Source organism: Dipodomys ordii, unplaced genomic scaffold, assembly GCF_000151885.1.
Source record: "Dipodomys ordii isolate 6190 unplaced genomic scaffold, Dord_2.0 Scaffold97, whole genome shotgun sequence".
Taxonomy (NCBI): Eukaryota; Metazoa; Chordata; class Mammalia; order Rodentia; family Heteromyidae; genus Dipodomys; species Dipodomys ordii.
The window spans coordinates 5,790,816-5,812,114 of record NW_012267313.1 but is presented as its reverse complement, the minus strand read 5'-3'; the positions used below and the strand labels follow the sequence as shown (position 1 = coordinate 5,812,114).

At 36.2% G+C, this 21,299-nt stretch overlaps 1 protein-coding gene across 1 annotated transcript in view; it reads left to right on the top strand.

Annotated features, from left to right (window-relative positions):
* Nucleotides 1-21,299, top strand: part of Moxd1 (monooxygenase, DBH-like 1) — a 59,528-nt gene that overhangs the window by 12,442 nt on the left and 25,787 nt on the right. Inside the window, exons 2-4 of the mRNA XM_013026806.1 lie at nucleotides 9,854-10,000; nucleotides 11,966-12,133; nucleotides 12,268-12,351. Coding sequence (XP_012882260.1) covers nucleotides 9,854-10,000; nucleotides 11,966-12,133; nucleotides 12,268-12,351 — 399 coding nt within the window. The remainder of the gene's footprint in view (nucleotides 1-9,853; nucleotides 10,001-11,965; nucleotides 12,134-12,267; nucleotides 12,352-21,299) is intronic.

The window sequence follows — 21,299 nt, the reverse complement described above, 5'->3', positions numbered from 1 at the left end:
TTTTTTCTTTTTGCTTATGTGGTGCTGAGGAATCGAACCCAGGGCCTCAGGCATGCAAGGCAAGCGCTCTACCACTCAGCCACCTTCCCAACCCATAAGTACAATTTTTTTTTTTATCAAACTTGTTACCTTTTCTCATTTTTCTCTTACTTTCCCTCTCCTCCACACCCCCAAGTTGAGCAGATCATTTCCAGCATACTGGCTTGTGCATGTCGCGGTTGCATCTGTTTCCTCCTTGTCCTTTGTCTCACCATTCTGTTGTTCCCCTTCTCTTTCCTAATTCAAATAAACATATATACAATACCACTGTACCAAAATCAGATACAGTGACAACAGGGGACATGCCATAGGGGAAGAACATACAAAAGAAACAAACAAATCACATAGTACATTAAAAACAACAAAGAAAAACCTCTTGTGTTCGTGTCTTGGAGTTCATTTTGCTTAATATCATCTCATATGGTCATATGTACATAGCTTTTGAGTTGAGCTTTTCACTCATCTGACAAAATTGTCCTACACGTGTACTAATTATTACAAACGAGGGAAACTATGGGACCTAAATTTCTTTGGGACTGGCTTACTTTATTGAATATAATTTTTTCCAAGTCTTTCCTTTCCTGACAAATGGGCCAGTGTCATTCTTTCTGATGGAAGCATAGAATTCCATTGCATATATATACCACATTTTCTTGATCCACTCATCTACTGAGGGGCAGGCAGCTAGGTTGGTTCCATATCTTAGCTATGGTGAACGATGCTGTGATCAACATAGTTGTGCTGGTAGTTTTAGTATGACCTTGTTTGTGATCATTTGGGTAAATGCCCAGAAGGTGTGATTGCTGGGTCATAGGGGAGCTCTATGTGGAATCTTTTGAGGAACCTCCATACTGCTTTCCAGAGTGGTTGAACAAGTTTACACTCTTACCAACAATGCAGTAGGATTCCCTTTCGGCCACATCTCCTCCAACAAAAAGAAACAACAGCAACAAAAAAAAAATCACATAGTACATTACAAACAACAACAAAGAAAAACCTCTTGAGCCCATGTCTTGGAGTTCATTTCACTTAACATCATCTTATATGGTCATATGTACTTAGCTATTCTGTTCATCTGATAAAATTATCCTAGACATATACTAATTATTGCAAATAAGGGAAACCATGGGACCTATGTTTCTTTGAGACTGGCTTACTTCAGTTAATATGATTTTTTCCAAGTCTTTCCATTTCCTAACAAATGGGGCAGTGTCATTCTTTCTGATGGAAGCATAGAATTCTATTGTAAATAAATATATATATATGTATATACATATATATAATATATGTATATATATGTCGCATTTTCTTAATCCATTCATCAACTGAACAGCATCTGGGTTGGTTCTGTATCTTAGCTATGGTGAATAGTGCTGCAATTAACATAGTTGTGCTGGTAGCTTTAGTATGGCCTTGTTTGTGATCATTTGGGTAAATGCCAGAAATGAGATTGCTGGGTCATAGGGGAGGTCTACGTGGAGTCTTTTGAGGAACCTCCATACTGCTTTCCAGAGTGGTTGAACAAATTTACACTCCCACCAACAATACAGTAGAGTTCCCTTTGGCCACATCCCTTCCAGCATCTGTTGTTATTAGATTTCTTGATTATAGCCATTCTAACTGGGGTGAGGTGGAATCTCAATGTTGTTTTGATTTGCATTTCTTTTATGGCTCGAGAAGTTGAGCATTTCTTCATATGTCTGTTGGCCACTCTTAATTCTTCAGAGAAGTCTCTTTAAATCTTTAGCCCACATATTAATGAGGCGGTTGTTTCTTTGAAGATTTGTTTTTGGGGAATTTAACATTTTGAGTTTGAGTATATTTTAGATATGATGCCCTTGTCTGTTGTATGGCTGGTGAAGATCTTCTCCCAATCTGTGGGCTCTCTATTGATTTTGCTAGCTATGTCCTTTGCCATGCAGAAGCTCTGCAGTTTAATGCAATCCTATTTGTCCAACCTTTATTTGATTTTTTTTGTTTCTGAGTCTTTATTAAGAAAATTTTAGCCTGTGCCACGGAGCTTTATAGTTTCTCCTATTCCTTCCTGTAAAGTTTTCAGGTGTCTGCTTTGACTCCGAGGTCTTTGATCCATTTGGAGTTGATTCTGGTGCAGGGTGATATATAAGGATCTAAATTTAGTTTTCTACAGGTGTTTAACCAAGCCAGCACCATTTACTGAAAGGCTGTCTTTTTTCCATCTTATTTTTGGCTTCCTTATTGAATATTAGGTGGCTATGGGTCTGCAGGTTCATTTCTGGATCTTCAGTTCTATTCCATTGATCCTCAGATCTGTTCTTGTGCCGGTACCAAGCTGTTGTGATTACTATGGCTTTGTAGTAGAGTTTGAAGTTTGGTATTGATATTCCTCCAGCACTTCAAATAGAACTTTTAAAGGACATGTGAGTAAACAAAAAGAAAAAAATGACAAGGGAAAATTCCAAGGATGGTTGAATCCTCTGGAAGTCTGGGTGCCTAAGGATTGAGAAATCTTTGACAAAATTTTGCCAAGTAGGAAGATCATTATAGATGAATTAGTGGATGGTATTTCTCACGAAATATAGATTAGATACTACCTATCAGGCTCCAGAGAAGAAGAAAATATCGAATTATAATACATTAAAAAGTAGAGTTTAGCTTAGTATAAAAAGCATATTTCTGACAGACACATTAAAATTGAATGATTGCCCTTGAGATTATAAGCCTTTTCACCATGTTAAATGCTATGTGATAATCTCCTAATATTTTTGAGCAAAATCCTCCTTGATGGGAATCAGGATTCGATTTCCTTCAGATTAGCTTCCAACTAGAGTTTGATGTTGAAAAAGAAAACATCATGCCACACTCCTGCTTCCAGTTTATTTGAGAAATGAATAGAAGATGTTTTAAACAGAATATTGTATGTGTACACACTGTTAAGCACACTGATTTGTTTAAAAATTGCCTCAAGAAATTCACCTGGGTAGATGTACTTTAAGCTGTTACAATGTCATAAAAGTATCTTATCTCTTTTCCTGTCATAAATTTCACAGTCTATTTAAATTATGTGCAGTGAATATGGATACATTTGAAATGTGAAAAGTTAAGTAAAAGGTAAACTATATACATACATACGTATATATGTATATTTAAACTATATACATACATACCTATATATATATATATATACACATTCAAAGGAAGAGTTTGGAAAACTTTAAGAGCACAGTAGAATATAAATTGATGAGTTGATTAACAGTTTCCTCTTTCACCTTTGACCAATCTTAGTCTTCTCTGTCTTCTAACCTACCCACTGAGCATGTAGGTGAATTTCTCAAACTTATTGGATTTTCCTTCAACTTGTCTACTTTTCAGCCTTCCTTATTTCAGTAAATGACACATTAATTCTAGTTAAAAAAATAGAGGTCAAGCTGGGCACTGGTGGCTCACTCTTGTAATCCTAGCTACTCAAGAAGCTGAGATCTGAGGATCACAGTTGAAAGCCAGTCCAAGCAGGAAAATCTGTGAGACTCTTATCTCCAATAAACCACAAGAAAGCCAGAAGTGGCGCTGTGGATCAAGTGGTAGAGTGCTAGCCTTGAGTTGAAGAGCTCAGGGACAGCACTTAGGCCCAGAGTTCAAGCCCCACCAACACACACACACACACACACACACACAAGTGGTTATTTTTAAACTCTGAATCTAAAGCCCATCTTTAACTTCTATAGACCTCTTCTCCTAGTGAAATTTAAAAATCTTTACTCTTCTCTGTAGCTGTACTACTACTTGTTGTTCTGAAACCACTGGGACTCTTGTGAGACTCCTGACTGAGACTCCTCATGACCCCCATTCTTATTTTTTCTCTTAATCTCCAGGGAAGCCTCTCTAGCATGTAAATACATCTCTCTCTCTCTCTCTCTCTCTCTCTCTCTCTTTCACACACACACACACACACACACACACACACACACCCCACAGTAGCATGAGAAGAAGGAAAGAGAAGATCTAAAGAAAGGAAAGAAGAATAGCATATTGGAAAGGAAAGAAAGAAACCAACTTGTTTCTCAAAATTTATTCCATGTATAAACTGGTCATGGAAAGTTAAGAGGAGTCATCTTAATATTTTAAAAATAATGGGATATGATGAAAATAAATAATACTGTTTGAATAGCAAAAGCTGATATTTTCTCAGAAGTGTTAGAGATGAAGGATTCAAATTTTATTAATAATTTTAATTTTATTATTTATCTCCACTGATTATATCTTCATAGCAAAACATGAGTTATTTAATATGGAAATTAAAAAGAGATTTAGGATGTGTGTAACAGAATATAACATATAAAGAATGGACCATTCAGGTGGTCTCTCATTGGACTGCAAAATACTCGTCTCTATGCTAGAATTCTAGTAAAGATTAAACAGATCTCCTCTTACACTTAGAGAGTTTGGTTTCATCTGAATTGGTTTCTAAAAGCCCCATCACTTTCCATTTTGAAATCAAGGAAATGTTCTAAAAATGGTGAAGAAAGACCTTTCTAAAAGTTATTGTGTCTATCTGTTTGTTTATACAACTTGGTGATTTTGTAGGACCAACATTTTTCTTAACAACAATATTGATTATTGTACTAATGATAGTATTAAACCATCATCACACTTCTTACAGAAACTGATCTTGCAAACCAAAGTGTTTGCAGACACAAGGCTTTTGAACATGACAATAGGGAGAGCTGCAGGCACCTGTTGAGAAAAATGATGACAGATGGTGTGGCTTTCCTCAAGGACCTCCCTGCAGCTGCGCTTGCATGCATGTCTCCAAGCTGAACTGAAGTCTATGCGTATTGCTTATTACACCCACAAGAGTATTCGCTTCACCCTGTGTAACATACAGCATTTGTCAAAGCTCTGTTCTGTAGCAGCAAGAAGGAAAAAAAGACTAACAATAAGTGAGAACCAAGTTAACATCGGTGTAATCAAGCTTTTGATCGAAAGGTCTTAGCAATCTTGTTGATTACCAAAGCTAGCTAGCTCTTTGGTATGTTATCTTAGTTTGTTTTGTTTTGTTTTTTTTTTGGGTCCGGTCGTGGGGCCTGAACTCTGGGCCTGGGTGCTGTCCCTCAGCTCTTCAGCTCAAGGCTAGCACTCTACCACTTGAGCCACAGTGCCACTTCCGGCTTTTTTTTCTTTTTGCTTATGTGGTGCTGAGGAATCAAACCCAGGGCCTCAGGCATGCAAGGCAAGCGCTCTACCACTGAGCCACCTTCCCAGCCCATGTTATCTTAGTTTGAAAGTGACAGTTCTGGGAAAATGTTATTCTTTCTAATGGATGAGTAAAAATTCCATTGTGTATATATCATATTTTCTTGATCTATTTGTCCATTTGAGGGGTGTCTGGGCTGATTTCATGTCTTGGCTATGGTTAATAATGCTGCAGTGAACATGGTTTTATTCTGGTGACTTTCCTGTAGCCTAGATAAATGCCCAGGAGTAGAACTGCTGAATTATAGAGTAGTTCTATGTTTAGTTTTTCGAGGAACCTCCATACTGCATTCTAGAGTGGTCTTTCATTTCCATCAACAGTATATTAGAGTTCCCTTTTCGCTGTATCCTCCCCAGCCTCTGCTGTTGTTTGTTTTCTTAATAATGGCCATCGGAACTAGGTTGAGTTAGAATCTCAGTGTTGATTTGCATTTTCTTTGTGGCAGGAGATGTTAAGCATTTCTTTGTCTATTGACCATTTTTACTTCTGAGAAGTCTCTCTTTAAGTCATTCTATTGTCAAACGTTGCAAAGTTGTATTGTTTCCCTCACAATGTGCAGAAACTAAAATTAGTCCTATAAACCTATAAGTAAATGCATTGGGTGGTATGCAAGTGGTTAAAAATATGTTAACTGAAATATAGTAGATTCAAGGGAGAACTCCAAAGAGTGTATTCCTTAGAAAGGCAAAATGGAAGCTCAACAAAATAAATACCAGGAAACAGGTACTTGCAAGAAGTGGGGTGGAGCCAAGGTGAGAGGGGTAGAGGTGGAAGGGAGAATGCAGTCAGGAATCAATGCATATACTACAAAACTAAGAGAAGTAAGGGAAGGCGTGTGTTGTGAGGGATGGGCGAGAATGTTGAAAGGGGGGACGTGGATCAGAATGCATTGTATTCATAAACTGCTTTGGTTAGTGGCAACTCCTTGTGCAATGACTTAAAGATAATGTTTTGAAAGAAATTTACAGTACTCATGATACCACCCTCCATGATTGATGTCAGCTGGCTGATGATTTCAGCTGATGGTAACATACTTTATCGTAACCTCCATTGTATATTTCATAATTTTTTAGTGCACAACATATACCAAGGGGAGGAAATACCTTCTGAGAACATTATTCAAATTGTTTTTGTTGCATGTAAACCTTAACTTCATTATTGTAGTCAATTAACTCAAGATTTTCAGAGGTAACGGGTAGTATTTTATCTAAATAACTGTCAAGCTAAATAATGACCCTATGTTAGGTATTTGAGTCAGAATTGGTTGAGAATCAGATCATAAAGTCATTCACATAGGGTAATGGTACTTCACATTTCACTTTGCAGAACCAATTAAGTACACATAAGTCTAAATTTGGACAGCCCTCAGGCCCCGACCTCAAGCCCCCAAACCAGCACACACACAGACATATACACAGACAGACAGACACACACACACACACACACACACACACGCTCATATCTCATCTGAATTGTCCATTTTTAGTCACCATTAACATTAAAAGGTTAACATTAAAAGATTAACATTAAAAGGTTATGTGTATGGTCTCATGGAATATTTTCTCTCTTTTTACTCCTTTATGTCTATTTTTTAATTTTCCTTTGGTTCCTTTTTTTCTGCTTCTAAATTAAGTTTTGTGATTCAAGAGAGTGGGTATTTTCTAGGGTAGAGAGAAGGCAAGCTGTTTTTCCCTCTGTTTAACAGGTAAAATTCTCTCAATAAAATAAGCTGTAACATCATAAGCTGAATGTGGAGGAGTGTTGGCATCTTGTATACAGGGAGTTGAGAGCATTTTGGGAGATCTCAGGAAAACAATGAGAGATTAACCCGTGAATTTCTAACTGTTAACCGGGGTCCAGCAGAGATAACTATGTAAACTGAAGACGTATCTCAAAACAGGTCTCAGAAGTTGGAAGATGTGAAAGAACTATACTGGTATTGTAGTTCACATTTCCGTTTAATTTTATTAAGATCCAGTCATATTTTTCTACATCAAGCTTAAACACTTCCTTTAGACAATCACATTTCCTTAGGAACCCAGAACTTTGAAGGAATCGGTAGAAGTTTTTTCCCTAAATGTTTTATTTTTATTCATTTACTGTTTTTGAGACGAGGCCTTGCTATGTTGTTCAAGTCCTGGATTCTCATACACAAGGGATTCTCCTTGAGCTTCCCAAATGCTGGGATCCCAGCATTATAACATCATTTCAGGCTCTGTTTTATTCTCAAAATAATAAATGATCATTGGTTTACACGGGGCAGATGAGCTGAAGGAATTTTCAGTATAGTCAAGGGAAGTTTTATTTCTTTATTCAGTTAAGTCAGGAAAAAAAAGGATGGAATAGTTGGAAAGAATTGGTACTGTTGAGTGGAAATAAGATGAATGGAAAATTGGCAAGCACGCTGGATATTTGTGGAAATAATGGTTTTGGAAGAACATTTGCCCGACTGGGATAAATTATTTGACTCTTCAAACTGATTACAATTTGTATTGTATTATATTTGTTTGTAGAAACTGATTGCATGAATAATGTAATGAAATGGGAGAACAGGGTAAAGGCATAGTTACGTTGACCTAAATCTTCTTTTGTCCATAAGCATCGTTACTTCATTTGTATATTGAATGTCTGCATGACAAATATAGGCAGACCATTGTATCATAGGATTGTGTTTTTTAAATTGCTTTCTCAATTGCAGCCTGGTCCTCTGAATAACTTTTTTCAAGCTCCCACTTTAGCTGTATGTAAGAATATTTAATATAAAGCTCAGAGGTAAGTAGACAGAGAAACAGAAGTAAATAGACTCATTTCAGCAGTTCAGCAGGGCCCACTAGCTTGTAAAATAGTGAGAAAAGATGCTCATATGGGATTCAGAAAGCTACGGTTTGAGTATTGTCTTTAACATTTACCTGCTATCTAATCCTGGACATTGCTTCAGTTTCTTTGTAGATGAAAAAAATTGGCATAATCACCAAGATTTGATGTGAAGATTAAATTAGTTAATATGTGTATTGTGCAGAAACGATCTGGTGTATAATGTAAAATGCAGTTATTGTTTCCTTGGTGAAGATGGGTTGGTTAGACTGTGTACTGTGAATAACTCTGGGGTTTAACACATTAAAAATACCTAGACTGTGGATGCCAAATCTATACACATTTGGTAATTATCTTATGGAACAAAAAGTGCCATCTATTTCAGTGTGACGTTCACACAAAGTTTGTTTTTCTTGTGTATTTTCCAGTTAAGCAAAGCAATCAATTCTTCAACTATAATTGTGGTGTCAGTAAAAGTAACTACAATTATATTTCAACATGTATATCCTAAAACAACTTTTTATTTTCAACAATGAAATATAATTACTGAATAAAATGATGTAATTTATATATTTTTTTGTTTTTTATAAGTGATGAAAATGAGTACCATGATAAATCTCATGATGGTAAGCTAATAGCAAAACAATTGAGGGAGGGGGATCACTAAATCTGTTGTAAAAGGAGGGAGGGAATTAACTTGGAGGGACACAAGCCCCTCAAGATGTGATAGTGCCCATACCATTTCAGTTAATTTTCTTTCAAAATTTATAAAATAGATGCATATTTTTTTAATTTAATTTAATTTTATTTGTGAACATACTGTACAGAGGGGTTACAATTACATGGGCAGGATAATGCGTACATTTCTTACCAAGCATTGCAGCCTCCTCCTTTTGTTTACCCTTAAATAGATGCATATTATTTCCATTTTACTGTTCAGCTAAAGCTCTCAGGGTCTGATGCAACAGTACGGAAAGGCTGTTAAAAAGGACAGGCAGGGGTTATTTTATTTTTTATTGTAAAGGTGATATACAGTAACAGTTACATAAGTAAGGAAATGAGTACAATTCTTGTAGAACATTGTTGCCCCTTCCCTCATTTTCTGCAGCCAGAGGTTAGGTCCTAGTTATTACATTGCAAAGTCTGCTTTCTTAGAAAGCTGTGTACACCATCTGACGAGTAGTATAGTACAGCAACTATGGCTGATCCACAGAAACACAACTTCCTTAGCATTTCGATATTTTACATTTCAACTAGTTTCGTTTCTTTGCATATTTGTTTAAAATTACATCTCATCCTCATAAGCCTGTGTCATTAAAACCTGAAAGGTGGAGTCGCTCACCAGGCACAATAGGAAAAGAGTTCTGGCCTTGGGGCTGGCTCTGCCTTGGCTGTTCACTAGTGATTTCCTTAGGGGGCAGAAACATTTCACAGTGCTGAAATTGTCCACCTTTTCAAATACAGTGAAGTATTTGATGATCTTGAGTATCCATTTGTTTTTTTGATACTCTGTGAAAACTTATAAATCTCTCTGTCTTTTCCTGAATCACAATGTATTCCAGAGTCCTAAATAAATGTCTGTTCTGTTGAAAGACTTCTGTTGAAAGATTTCCCTTAGAAATCCCCAGGATTTACATAATAAGTCTGGATAAAGGATGTTGTAATTAGCAAACCCAGAATGAGGGTTTTAGTTTCTATGAATCCACTTCAATTCTTTTCATTCATTATTTAGACAGTCTGGATTTTTCATTTTCATGTTTTCCATAGGACTACTTTACAAATACAAAGAAGGAGTTGAAAAAAGACCCTCAGCAAGATTACCAACTAGAATATGCCATGGAAAACAGCACACACACAATAATTGAATTTACCAGGGAACTGCACACCTGTGACATCCATGACAAGAGCATAACGGTAAGACATGACAGGTGGCATGGATTGGATGTGTATACTGGTAAGTCACTTTACCAACTACATGAATAAATGCTTAGAAAGTACCTTCAAAGCCAGGCACTGATGGCTCACATCTGTAATCCTACCTACTTAGGAGGCCTGAGATCTGAGGAGCTGGCAATTCAAAGCCAGCCAGGTCAGCAAAATCCATGAGACACTTATGTCCTATTAAGTACCAAAGAAGACCAGAAGGGGAGTTTTGGCTCCAAGTGGTAGAGAGCTAGCATTGAGTACAAAAGCTCAGGAACAAATCCCAGGCCCTGAGATCAGGCCCTGAGTTCAGAAGAAAATCTAAGATTATAAATTTCAATAAATGTATTATCATGTTAATTTGACATTTTGAAGAGCTCTTTAAAGTTTTTATGATCATGTTTAAAGTGAATCTTTGCTTCTGTATAAAATTTGAAAATACACACTAGCTAAAGATTGTAAGAGATGTTTTCTTCAGGGAGAATTATGATATTGATTCACATGATTTATAACTGACTGTGTTTTGTCAATTTCCAAAACAAAAATGATGAAAATCTGATTAGAATCACCCACTGCCATATTATATGACATTTTTTTAGTTTTAGATTTCACACAAAAAATTTACGTATATTCAAATTAAACATTTGGAGAATAATAATCCATGTGCAAATGTAACATTTTTTTACACAAGTTGCACTATTTTCATTTTGTATAGGCCAATAAAATTTTTTTTGTTTAATACACTAAAGCTTTTAAAAAAAGAATATTAAAAAACCCTCAGAGCTGGGAAGGTGGCTCAGTGGGAAAGCACTTGCCTTGCATGCCTGAGGCCCTGGGTTTGATTCCTCAGCACCACATAAGCAAAAAGAAAAAAGCCGGAAATGGTGCTGTTGTGGCTCAAGTGGTAGAGCGCTAGCCTTGAGCTGAAGAGCTGAGGGATAGCACTAAGGCCCAGAGTTCAGACCCCACGACTGGACCCTCCCCCCAAAAAAAAAAACCCTCAAATAATTCTAATTAACATTCAGTGTAAGGAGTAAAAGAGGAATAAAAACACATGCCAGGACATAGATCAGGTTTTAGGTAACATACAGGGCAATTATGTTTTAATTGGAATAATAATTATAGTCATCTGACTTATTAAGAAAGAATATAGCAAAGAGAACATTTAAAATCAGGAGCTTTTCCTTTGTTATTTTCAGAGTTCTTATTACCAGCACCTGGCAAAAGCATCTTAGTCTGTGGGAGGACCAACAATTTCTTGATACTCTAGCAAACCTTTCTCACCACACAACCCTCTGGGCAATCTCTCTTAGTGGCTCAGAGGAAACCAGTTTCAACTGACAGTGCTTCCCTCAGTTGGAGTACCCCAGTCCCTTGGAAATTCCCAGGATTCATAAAGGGATTCAAGGTTGACTCTAGTGTAATAAACCTGGAATCTACAATTCCTTCCATATTTGTAAATGCATATGCACGACTAGCCTATTGCCTGGGAAAATAAGCGTATTATGAAGAATCTTATGATAATTTTAATTTTGCTTATTTTTCCTAAAAGGTCTCATCACATTCTAACAACTTTCAATTTCCCAAAGTTGCTGCTGATTCACAATAATATTTACTTGGTAACTGTTCACTGCTACTTTAGGATTTTGAGGGTGACAGATTTACTACCCTCATGTTTATGAAAGCAAAATTTCAGAGTCAGTTTTCCTTTTGCCTATTTTGGGTCACACATCTTGCCTGTCAAGAGGTCTCTTTCTAAAAACAGTAACTCCTATGATTGAAACCTTAACAACTTAAGTCCGCTTTGTGAAATCAGAGCCCATGTTGAGAACTTCAAATGTCATCAGTTTCTTTCCTCCATTTTTATATCCTTCTTTCAATAGATTTCATTAGACTCAACTCAAAGGTAAAGAAAGTACTTGTCTGAGATCTAACATATCCATGTCTGCTCATCAGGATAGCACAGTGCGAGTGATCTGGGCCTACCATCAGGAAGATGTAGGAGAAGCTGGTCCCAAGTACCACGACTCCAATAGAGGCACCAAGAGTCTACGTTTGTTGAATCCAGAGAAAGCCAGCATGTTGCCTACAGTCTTGCCGTACTTTGACCTTGTAAATCAGGACGTAAGTTATTTTAGGTTTCATGACTGTGTGGATGATTTTACAGAAAGTGTACCATTTTTGCCTATGTAAATTGTATTTAATACCATGCCAACAGAATGTAACTGTGTGTCTTTCTCCTCTTTTTATTAAGACAGGTCCCAATCCCAAACAAAGGTACAACGTATTGGTGCCAAATGTTTAAGATTCCTGTGTTCCAGGAAAAGCATCACGTAATAAAGGTAGGCAATTCATTTGGCCAAACTTTTCAAGTGGAAAAAGAAACGTCTGTCTTTAAAATGAAAATAACGAAAATAATATAGAAACAAGTTTTAATTATAAAAAAGTTATTTAGATGGGGCCAGTGGTTCATGCCTGTAATCCTAGTGCCTCAGGAGGCTGAGATGTGAGGATCGCTGTTGGAAGCCAGCACAGGAAGAAAAAGAGTCCCCTTGGGACTCTATCTCCAATTAACCACTCAAAAACCAGAAGTGGAGCTGTGGCTTAAAGTGGTAGCGTGGTAGCCTTGAGCACAAGAGCTCAGTGACAGCACCCACGTCCTGAAATCAAACCTTGGGAGTGACGTGCGCACGCACACACGCACACACACGCACGCACACACACACGGAGTATTTAGAGAAGAAATAACTGGCTTGATGGACACACACACCCTTTAAAAAGTCTTATTATTTAAAAGAGTACATTTACCTATTGATAAATTCAGGAAAATGACACTTGTCAAAACATTTTTTTTGTGAATACCTGCTACAATAAAAATTTATGATAGTGTGACAAGAAATTATTGTTGTGGTGTTTCTTTGAATAAAAGCAAAAAGGAAATGACTGATTTTTTTAGAGAATTTCTAAAAGTACAGAATTGTGTAATAAATATACCTATTTTGTCTGTGGCAAAGTGAGGTAGGTCCTCCAAAGGTTTGTGATGAATGAATGAATGAACAAGAATTGCGAAAAAATGTACATCTTTTGTACTAGACTCAATCTATAGATGCTGAAGATTATGCTCTACAGTCTCAAAACATCCAGTAATTGTAAGATATCATCAAGCCACAAGAAAGAATATAGAATTATATAAAGTATACAAATAATTGTAAGCATTCAGAAGAAGCCAGATAGCTCTACCTTTCTACTAGCCTCAGTCTGTATAATGATGCAGAGTAAATGTGAGAAAGGATCATGTGTTTAGATTATGGAATCTAGAGAACTTGTGGGTTTGAGTTTCTGTCCCATCCCGTACTTTTTGTCCTCTCTTTGGGTACTGTTCTTGTCTTGCTTACTCCCCTATAAAAGGTAGGAAATATGAACATTTTCTCGTTCTTTTTCTTTTCCCCAGTACGTGGGCTTGAATACAGGGCCTAACATTTTTGCTTGGCTTTTTCACTCAAGGAAGTCATTCTACCATTTGAACCACATTTGCATTTCCAGCTTTTAGCTGGTTAATTGGAGATAAGAGTCTCATATACTTTTCTTCCTAGGTTGGCTTTGAACCACCATCTTCAAATCTCAGCTTTCCAAGTAGCTAGGGTTACAAGTGTAAGCCACCAGTGATCAACCAAAACTATCTTTCATAGTGAAGGCCCAGAAGAGAATAAAGCATCATACTAGAAATTTTTATCATATCCAAGTTCTAAAATAGAATTACTTCTACTAGTGATAAATTATTTACCTTTCTGTGTTTTGTTTACTTCCTCTAGAACTGGGGTAATGAAAGTTTATACCTAACAGGGCTATTATTAAGTACTAAGTGGATGAAATGTGTTTAATAAAGTATTTAGAACTGTGCCTGGCACATAGTGTATATTAAATAAAATAAAATTAATAGAACCTTTCCAGTGTACTTTTGCTAATTTGTTGATCATTTTATTGGGATTCTGGGTTCCCCGGGGTTTCTAAGACCTTTCTAATAAATGGATTTTAAATAAACACCTAGATTATCAATCATTCCATTTAGGAAGGTTACCTTGAAAATTTTTCTGCTTTGGAGATTGTGAAGTTGAGGTTAAAGCAAAACAAAACACAACACAACACTAGCATTCTTAACAAGCCCAGGAAGAAAAATGCTATGTTTTATTACTTGCAACTGAACAAAACATCTTTCCATGAAATTAGACACACTGCTATGTTCTTCTGTTAGTAGCATTCATAAATCTGAGTGATTTACTTTGGAGATGTTTCCTAGGACAAGAAAATCCAACTGATTAACATCAAATAGCTGTGGAATGTTCTTGCAGCCTGAATACTGTATAGCCATAACAAAATTTTTAGAAAAATGATGTCTTATGCCAGGCACAGAGCTTGAATGTTTGACATTATATACTATATAATGGATATCCTATCCACTTTCCTTATTGGGTTGTCCCTATTAAAATAAAAGGGCCCTGCTGAAGAGAGAACTTCATGCACAGATTTCAGAAATGTGAAGTGTGAAAGAGGGTTTCTATTTCTATTCAGGTTTAATGTTTGTAATGTGGTCATTGGAACATTGTGTGTCAAACTATACAATTTTATAATTATCAGAATTAGTTCTTCTGTGAGTGAATCTCTTCTCTGACCCTCAACCTCCCTGCATTGATATTCCACATGTTTTACTTGATCTGGGTTCTTTTTCTCTTTGTGGAAATAGCTTCTTGTTCTGTTATCAGGCTGTATTTGCATGGTCTTCATGTCTATTTTCACGGGCTCATGTCTTTCCTGGTTTTAGCCTGGGGAGACTAGCAGGTGTTTGTTATTGACTGTAGACTCAGTAATTGGTTGTTTTCTCCAAATCTATTTTAACCCTGAACTTTATTTTTATTTTTGCTCACTGATGTTTCCCTTTCATCCTTTACTAATTTAACCATGTTCCCTGAAGGCAAATCTTTAACACTGAGATAGATCCATTCAGCAAGTTTAGACAAATTAACATTCATAATATTCCACATATGAAAATACTTTTACTTCCTCAAAACACTTTGAGACCTTCTATTTGGCTATTAAGTTGTTAATACTAATGGATTACCATTATACCCTGTAGCTTTAAAAAAATCAGATAGAAACAGGGATGACCCTTGATAGATTCTAGGGAAAAATTATGCATTAAAAATAAAAAGAATATGTCTTTTGGGATTTTGTGCTACAGTTTACAAATGTGAAATAATTTTATCCTTTATGCCCAGTTTATCTGAAATGTCTCTGAATTTTAATATATCTTTTATATACTAAACAAAAGATTGAAATACTTGAGCATTTACTGGGTCAAAACTATAAATTAAGACCCCAAAGTTAGTTGGAATACCAGATCAAATGATAATGATTTGAATAGAAATGACATATTTTAAAGGTGCTTGATTTACACAGTTCAATATTTAGAAGCTCATTGTAGCCCTTCTTGAGTTACATCTGCCTTATGGAAACATCAGAGTATGTCTAGCTACCTGGGTGTTCTTAATAGTCACATTGAGTACAAGGTAATTGAATTCACTTTGAAAGCATGTCTATTCATGGAAATGATTTATTGCTAACTCTGTCACTAATTAGCTCTTTGACCCTAGAGAAAGTACTTAACCTAGCCTGCTCCTCAAATTCCTTCCCTGTCAGATAAAGGGATTGGACCAGATGATCTCAATTGGTTCTTTCTGTTTTTAAATATCTATGACTTGATGAAACAAAAACTGAAGTCAGTGCTGGCATTGGGTGCTCTCTGCTCTGAGTTCCATAAACACTTGCTTCTCACAGCCCCTTGGCAGCACAGGGGAAAATGCCTCCCTTGAAGTTAAAAGGTCCTCTTCATTAGCCCGTCAGGCACGGACGGGCTTCTTAGCATATATTTTTGATGCATCTCAACCTTTTCTAGAGCATGACAAACTATGCCACAAACCCAGGATAATCTGTGGTTACTTGGCCTATTAACAAAAGTTTTTGACTTAGAAAAAAAAACAAAACAGGCCCTGAGACTTTATTTTGGAGCTAGAAACCACTCTTTTTTTTTTTAATCTTAAAATACCCAGGCACTTAGCCAAATTTGTTACTGACATTATTTAATGACTATTATATTTCTGTAGCAACTGATTTTAGGTACATAATGATAATGAAACTATAAGAAATTCTCATTAAATCAAACTATGAAACCACAAATGTTTACAATGTTCCTATTATCTACTTGCTATGCCCTGGCCTAAGCTAGGGTCAGACCACATGGTTTGAATCTTGGCTCCACAATCCCTCCGACTGTTAATTCCAAGCAAGCAGTTTAACTTTGAGTCTTAGGTTTCCTTTTACAAAAAGGGCTGATAAAACACTTGTCTCAAATATAATCTATCATTGAATTAGACACTATAGAATGCTTATATATTTGGTATATATTAGCTCAATAAGTGATAGCCATATTAATCCATTTACTTTGTTTTTTTTTAACTTGTTAAATATTGAAGATAATGTCATTTAAACATTAGGATAGAAGAGTTCTAAGCAGAAAGACTTGACCAAAATTGCTCAGTACAGTTCTCAATGTCTTTAGATTCTGCTTTTCATTAGCTCAATGCCTTTGGGTAAACTAAACTCATCTTCACTTGCAAAGTAGGAAAAATAATTTTCAGGAAAGGTTAAATGAATACAAGTGAAAACACCTGTTGCATAATAGTCCGGTAATTGCTTGTTTTCTTCCCTTGAAAGGGATTATAGAGATGAATGACTAAAACTTCACTATTTTCTCATACTTAGAGTCAACATTGTACTGAAACCTTGGAAGGCAGTAAGTCTCCATTTTATTTTGAAGAAAAGATTCCTTGAGAATTAGATTTCATAGCTTGCTACCATTACTCTAAACCAAATGAAATTTAAGCTAATTTCCTCCTGTTCTTGTCTAAGGAAGGATAAAAAACAACTGGCGATTATTTCCTCTGGGAAATATTCACTCACATTCTTAGGTCACCCATTAACCTTCCATTCTCTGACCTTAAATAATGCCATTTTCAACGGAAGTAAAAAGATATTTATTTTCCTTAGTTTTACTTCTACCACCCAATTCAACCCGCAAACTTATTAATTTCTTTTCCAAGGAGGCTAAAAGGTTGGATAACAAAAATTGGGAAGCATGAGCCTAGTTAATGGAATTTATTGGCTATAAAAATGGTGATGACTAATTAGCAGCAGTTTTATTGAATCATTGCCAAGATATTTGTGTTGAATTCTAGATAGTAATGGGACAATAGGATTGATATGTCATGGCATACCAGTAAGATATTGACTAGTTTTACTTACTCACAGGGAAACCTTTATGTAAAATATTTATCTGAATCTTTTTATATTTGCTACTTTAAGTACATCATCGACTAGATTTTTAGTCTCTTACAAGATAAGTCGAATTCCCAGATGAGCATGCTTAAGCCAAGGAAACTTAAGAAACTTGTTCAACATTGTGCAAATTGTATGAAACAGAGCCATGACTTTAACACATATCTCCCTAGCAAAACTAGTGACTTTGCTTTGCAGTTTTACTAGCTCGAGCCTTGTGATACTTTCTTAATATTTGTGTGCTACAGTAAGCAACAATTTGTGTGGGAAATCCTGTACGCAGCTCTGAGTGTCTTTTCAGTCAATTTCTCGGAGCTCATGCTACTTCTTAATTTTTGACAGCTTTATGGAAGCATAATTGGTATATAAAGAACTATGTGTATTTAATATGTACAAATTTGATGAGTTTGGGCACATGTAAGCACCCATGATTCTGTGACCCAAACTGAGGTGGTCAGATATAATCATAACCTTCCAAATTTTCCTATGTAGTTTTTTCCTGTTTGTTTTGGTAAGAACACTTAACATGAGCTTCACTCTCCAAATAAATTTTGAAGTGCAGAATTCTATATTGTGTTTGCCTCTTTTTTTTTTGACACTTATAAGGTCTTGGGCATATTTCCTGGGCTAGCTGAGTAGACCCCACTAGACACGCCAGTTTCAACAGCCTGAGAATTGACAGACTTAGGATTTCAACTAAGTATAAAGAAGCCGGATGTTTTCATCCCTAGGGGTTGAAAACTCTCTAACAGTGGTTGACACATAAAAGTTTCCTTTGTGATTTAGGGAATCATTTAAATTAAGATTAGAATTAAGATGATTAGACTAAAGATGGTGCATATGGCTGCAAACAGGGACAGAACGTTAAATCTCTGAGATGATGTTAGTGAGAAAGGAATTAGCGATAATTTCAATGGAAGAAAGGTAATGAGCCTGTTAATCTTATTGGACACATTGTGTAACATAAAGATCCTTGGGAAAAAAGCCAGCAGACTTCTGGCTAAGCTGAGATCAAATCCTATTGGAAATGAAAATAATAGCAATGGATTATTTTACTCCCCTTCAAAATCACATTCTATAAAAAGCTACTCCTGAGAGGAAATACTAACATCTTCATTTGGCATTTAAGTTTATGGCAGAATGCCTACAATACCCTAAAACAAGAAGAGACACATAGTTGTGGCAAAAACTAGAAGTGCTGGCATCTCAGATTTGCCTTACAGCCAGACTGGTGTCCTGGGTTCTAATCCTACCTTAACCACTGGTCAGCTGAAAATCAATGTTATTATATATGGTGTCTCTCAGCATATTAAATTTATGTCAACAGCACTTCTTAAAGAATACAGATCTATATAACTCAGAGATTGCTTTAAGAGAAATGGAATCCCGCAAAAAAAGTAAGGTGACTAAATATTGGAACTGATAAAGCTGTAAATTTATAAAAATACAAACATTTACATGTTTGTAAATTTATTTTATAAAATAAGCTATAAATTGACTTAAAAAGAATTCAGATACCTTTTTTTTTTTTTTTTGCCAGTCCTGAGCGTAGTGCCTGGACACTGTCCCTGGGCTTCTTTTGCTCAAGGTTAGCATTCTGCCACTTGAGCCACAAGGCCATTTCCGGCCTTTATGTGTATGTGGTATTGAGGAATTGAACTCAGGGCTTCATGCATGCTAGGCAAGCACTCTACCACTAAGCCACATTCCCAGACCTTCAGATTTTGTGTCTTTTCATAAGGCATTACATATCAGTTTCTATTCAGTTTGAAAATGATTACCCTATTGATGCAATGAGTTTTTGTAGCTCTTATGAATGAGCTTTTAATAATTAATAGAAAAATAGTTACTTATACAGTAGAAACTCACTTTTATCAAAATAAGGTATTTGAAATTCAAGCTTGAGAAGCTCAAATTAGAGGGTAGTTGTTCCTAACAACACAAATCATAAAACACTACATCATTAAACTATCAAGGTTCTTTGGATCTATTTACTATAAAGGCATTTCTACATCAAAAATTCAGTTTGACAACATAACTACTCTAGAAAAAAATATCACACTAACATATCAAAGGTATTGTGGTTGAGTCTTGCTTCCTTTGAGTAATTTTACTCTCCTTGATTCTCTAGGATGTATATTAGCATCTCATGAGTCAGTTTTAGGGATGGAGTCTAGAATTTCATGATGCTGTTGTATATTCATTAAAATTTCTGAAGTGACAACATTTGCTAAGTATTGTTATATTGTTCCCAGCAAGTTATAGTATTCATATTAGTTACTATTTTTGCCATGTTTTTAGAATCACAAATGATTTTAGTCAGCCCACATTGGAAAGATTAAGTGCATGCTGCTATCTACTGTCAAAATGCACTGGATTAGTTTTGTCTGCACACGAGGAAGGATTAAGCATTTGTGGCTTCAGCTTTGCTTATTCTTGGGTGCATTGCATTTTCTTTTATGGAAGTAGGCAAAATACCAGCTGTTTCCTGAAGTCACAGCTGCCTTCCATTATAAAATTTAGTGTGATTCATATCAAAGATACTTCCTTCTATGAAGGCAAAATGATTTACATTCTCATGTCTTGAAATTAAATCTACACATTAGTGTCTCTAATATAGTGAAATAATTTTAGACACTGTGTACTTTGGGTCACCTTTGATTTAAAAATGAATTCCATTATCAACACTGAGAAATCTACTCATCACTTCAATCCCACTGAATTTCTGTGCCCAGAATTTTAATATAAAGCAAAGACAAAACTGTGTAAATAACTGCTAGTAGTTGTGTACTTGCCACCTCCAGCATCTCAGCTCTGAGGTTTGCAGGAGGAAGTCCTATAAGTGTAGAGGAGGCACTTTGATTTATGGTGTGATCTAGAAGTGTACTCATATGCCCACTGCATGTTCTAATTAGCTAGAAACATCTTTTCACTGTACAGCTCTAACTCATGAAGAATTAATGACTGGTGATTGTTGTTTCAGGCAGCATTCAGTGCTATGTCTTTTGTCAGAAAGAGAATACAGAATACTCATTTTCACCTTTGCACAGAGTAGATGAGGAGAAAAGATACATATACCAATAAGATAGAAGCCTCACAGCATTTGTGTCAAACTCAAGATTACTGGGGGAAGGAATTGCAAAGTAGTTAGACTTTAGGTTAAGAGGAAATGCCAACATTGTAAGGATGGCCAGGAGGCAATGTCTGTCTAACATTTAATCAACATTTGAATAACATTTAATCCTCACTAAAATAATAAACTATGAAAAATACAGTGTTACCATCATCATTTTACATATGGGGAAACTAAAGCTCAGAGAGGCCAAGTGATTTTTTACGTGGCTGACAGTTCTCTAGTTGGTGTCCCTTTACCTTGAGGAACACAGTGCATTTTAATAATGAACACCCACAGTACTTTTAATACTTCAGTCTCAGCAACCTGACTGAAAACCAGGAGCCTTGTTCCATCTTTAGCTTTCTGAAGTGTTCATTAGCATTCTGGGAGGAAGCTCCATTTGATTCCACATGTGGTGAAGGATCGTGGATGCTCCCGCGAGCATCTGCTTGGACTGTAGCTAATGAGCAGCTGCTGGCTCAGTCTTAAATCCAGGGTTCTAGTATGTCAAATTAGACAGTTACTTATTGTCAGGGAACTGCCTGTGTTTGATCAGAGATCGCTTTACCCACGGAGGCCCCAGTATATGTAGAGAATCTGTAGCCCACAGTCTGTAGTCTTTATCTTGAATGATACCTTTGTGTGGCGTTAACACGATTTGCTTTGTGTTAAACTCCGGTACACTGTATCAGACTTTCCAAAACAGGAACCCAGGCTGCCTCTTACATGCATGCATGTAAATGTGCGTGTACACACACACACACACACACAAACACACACACATGT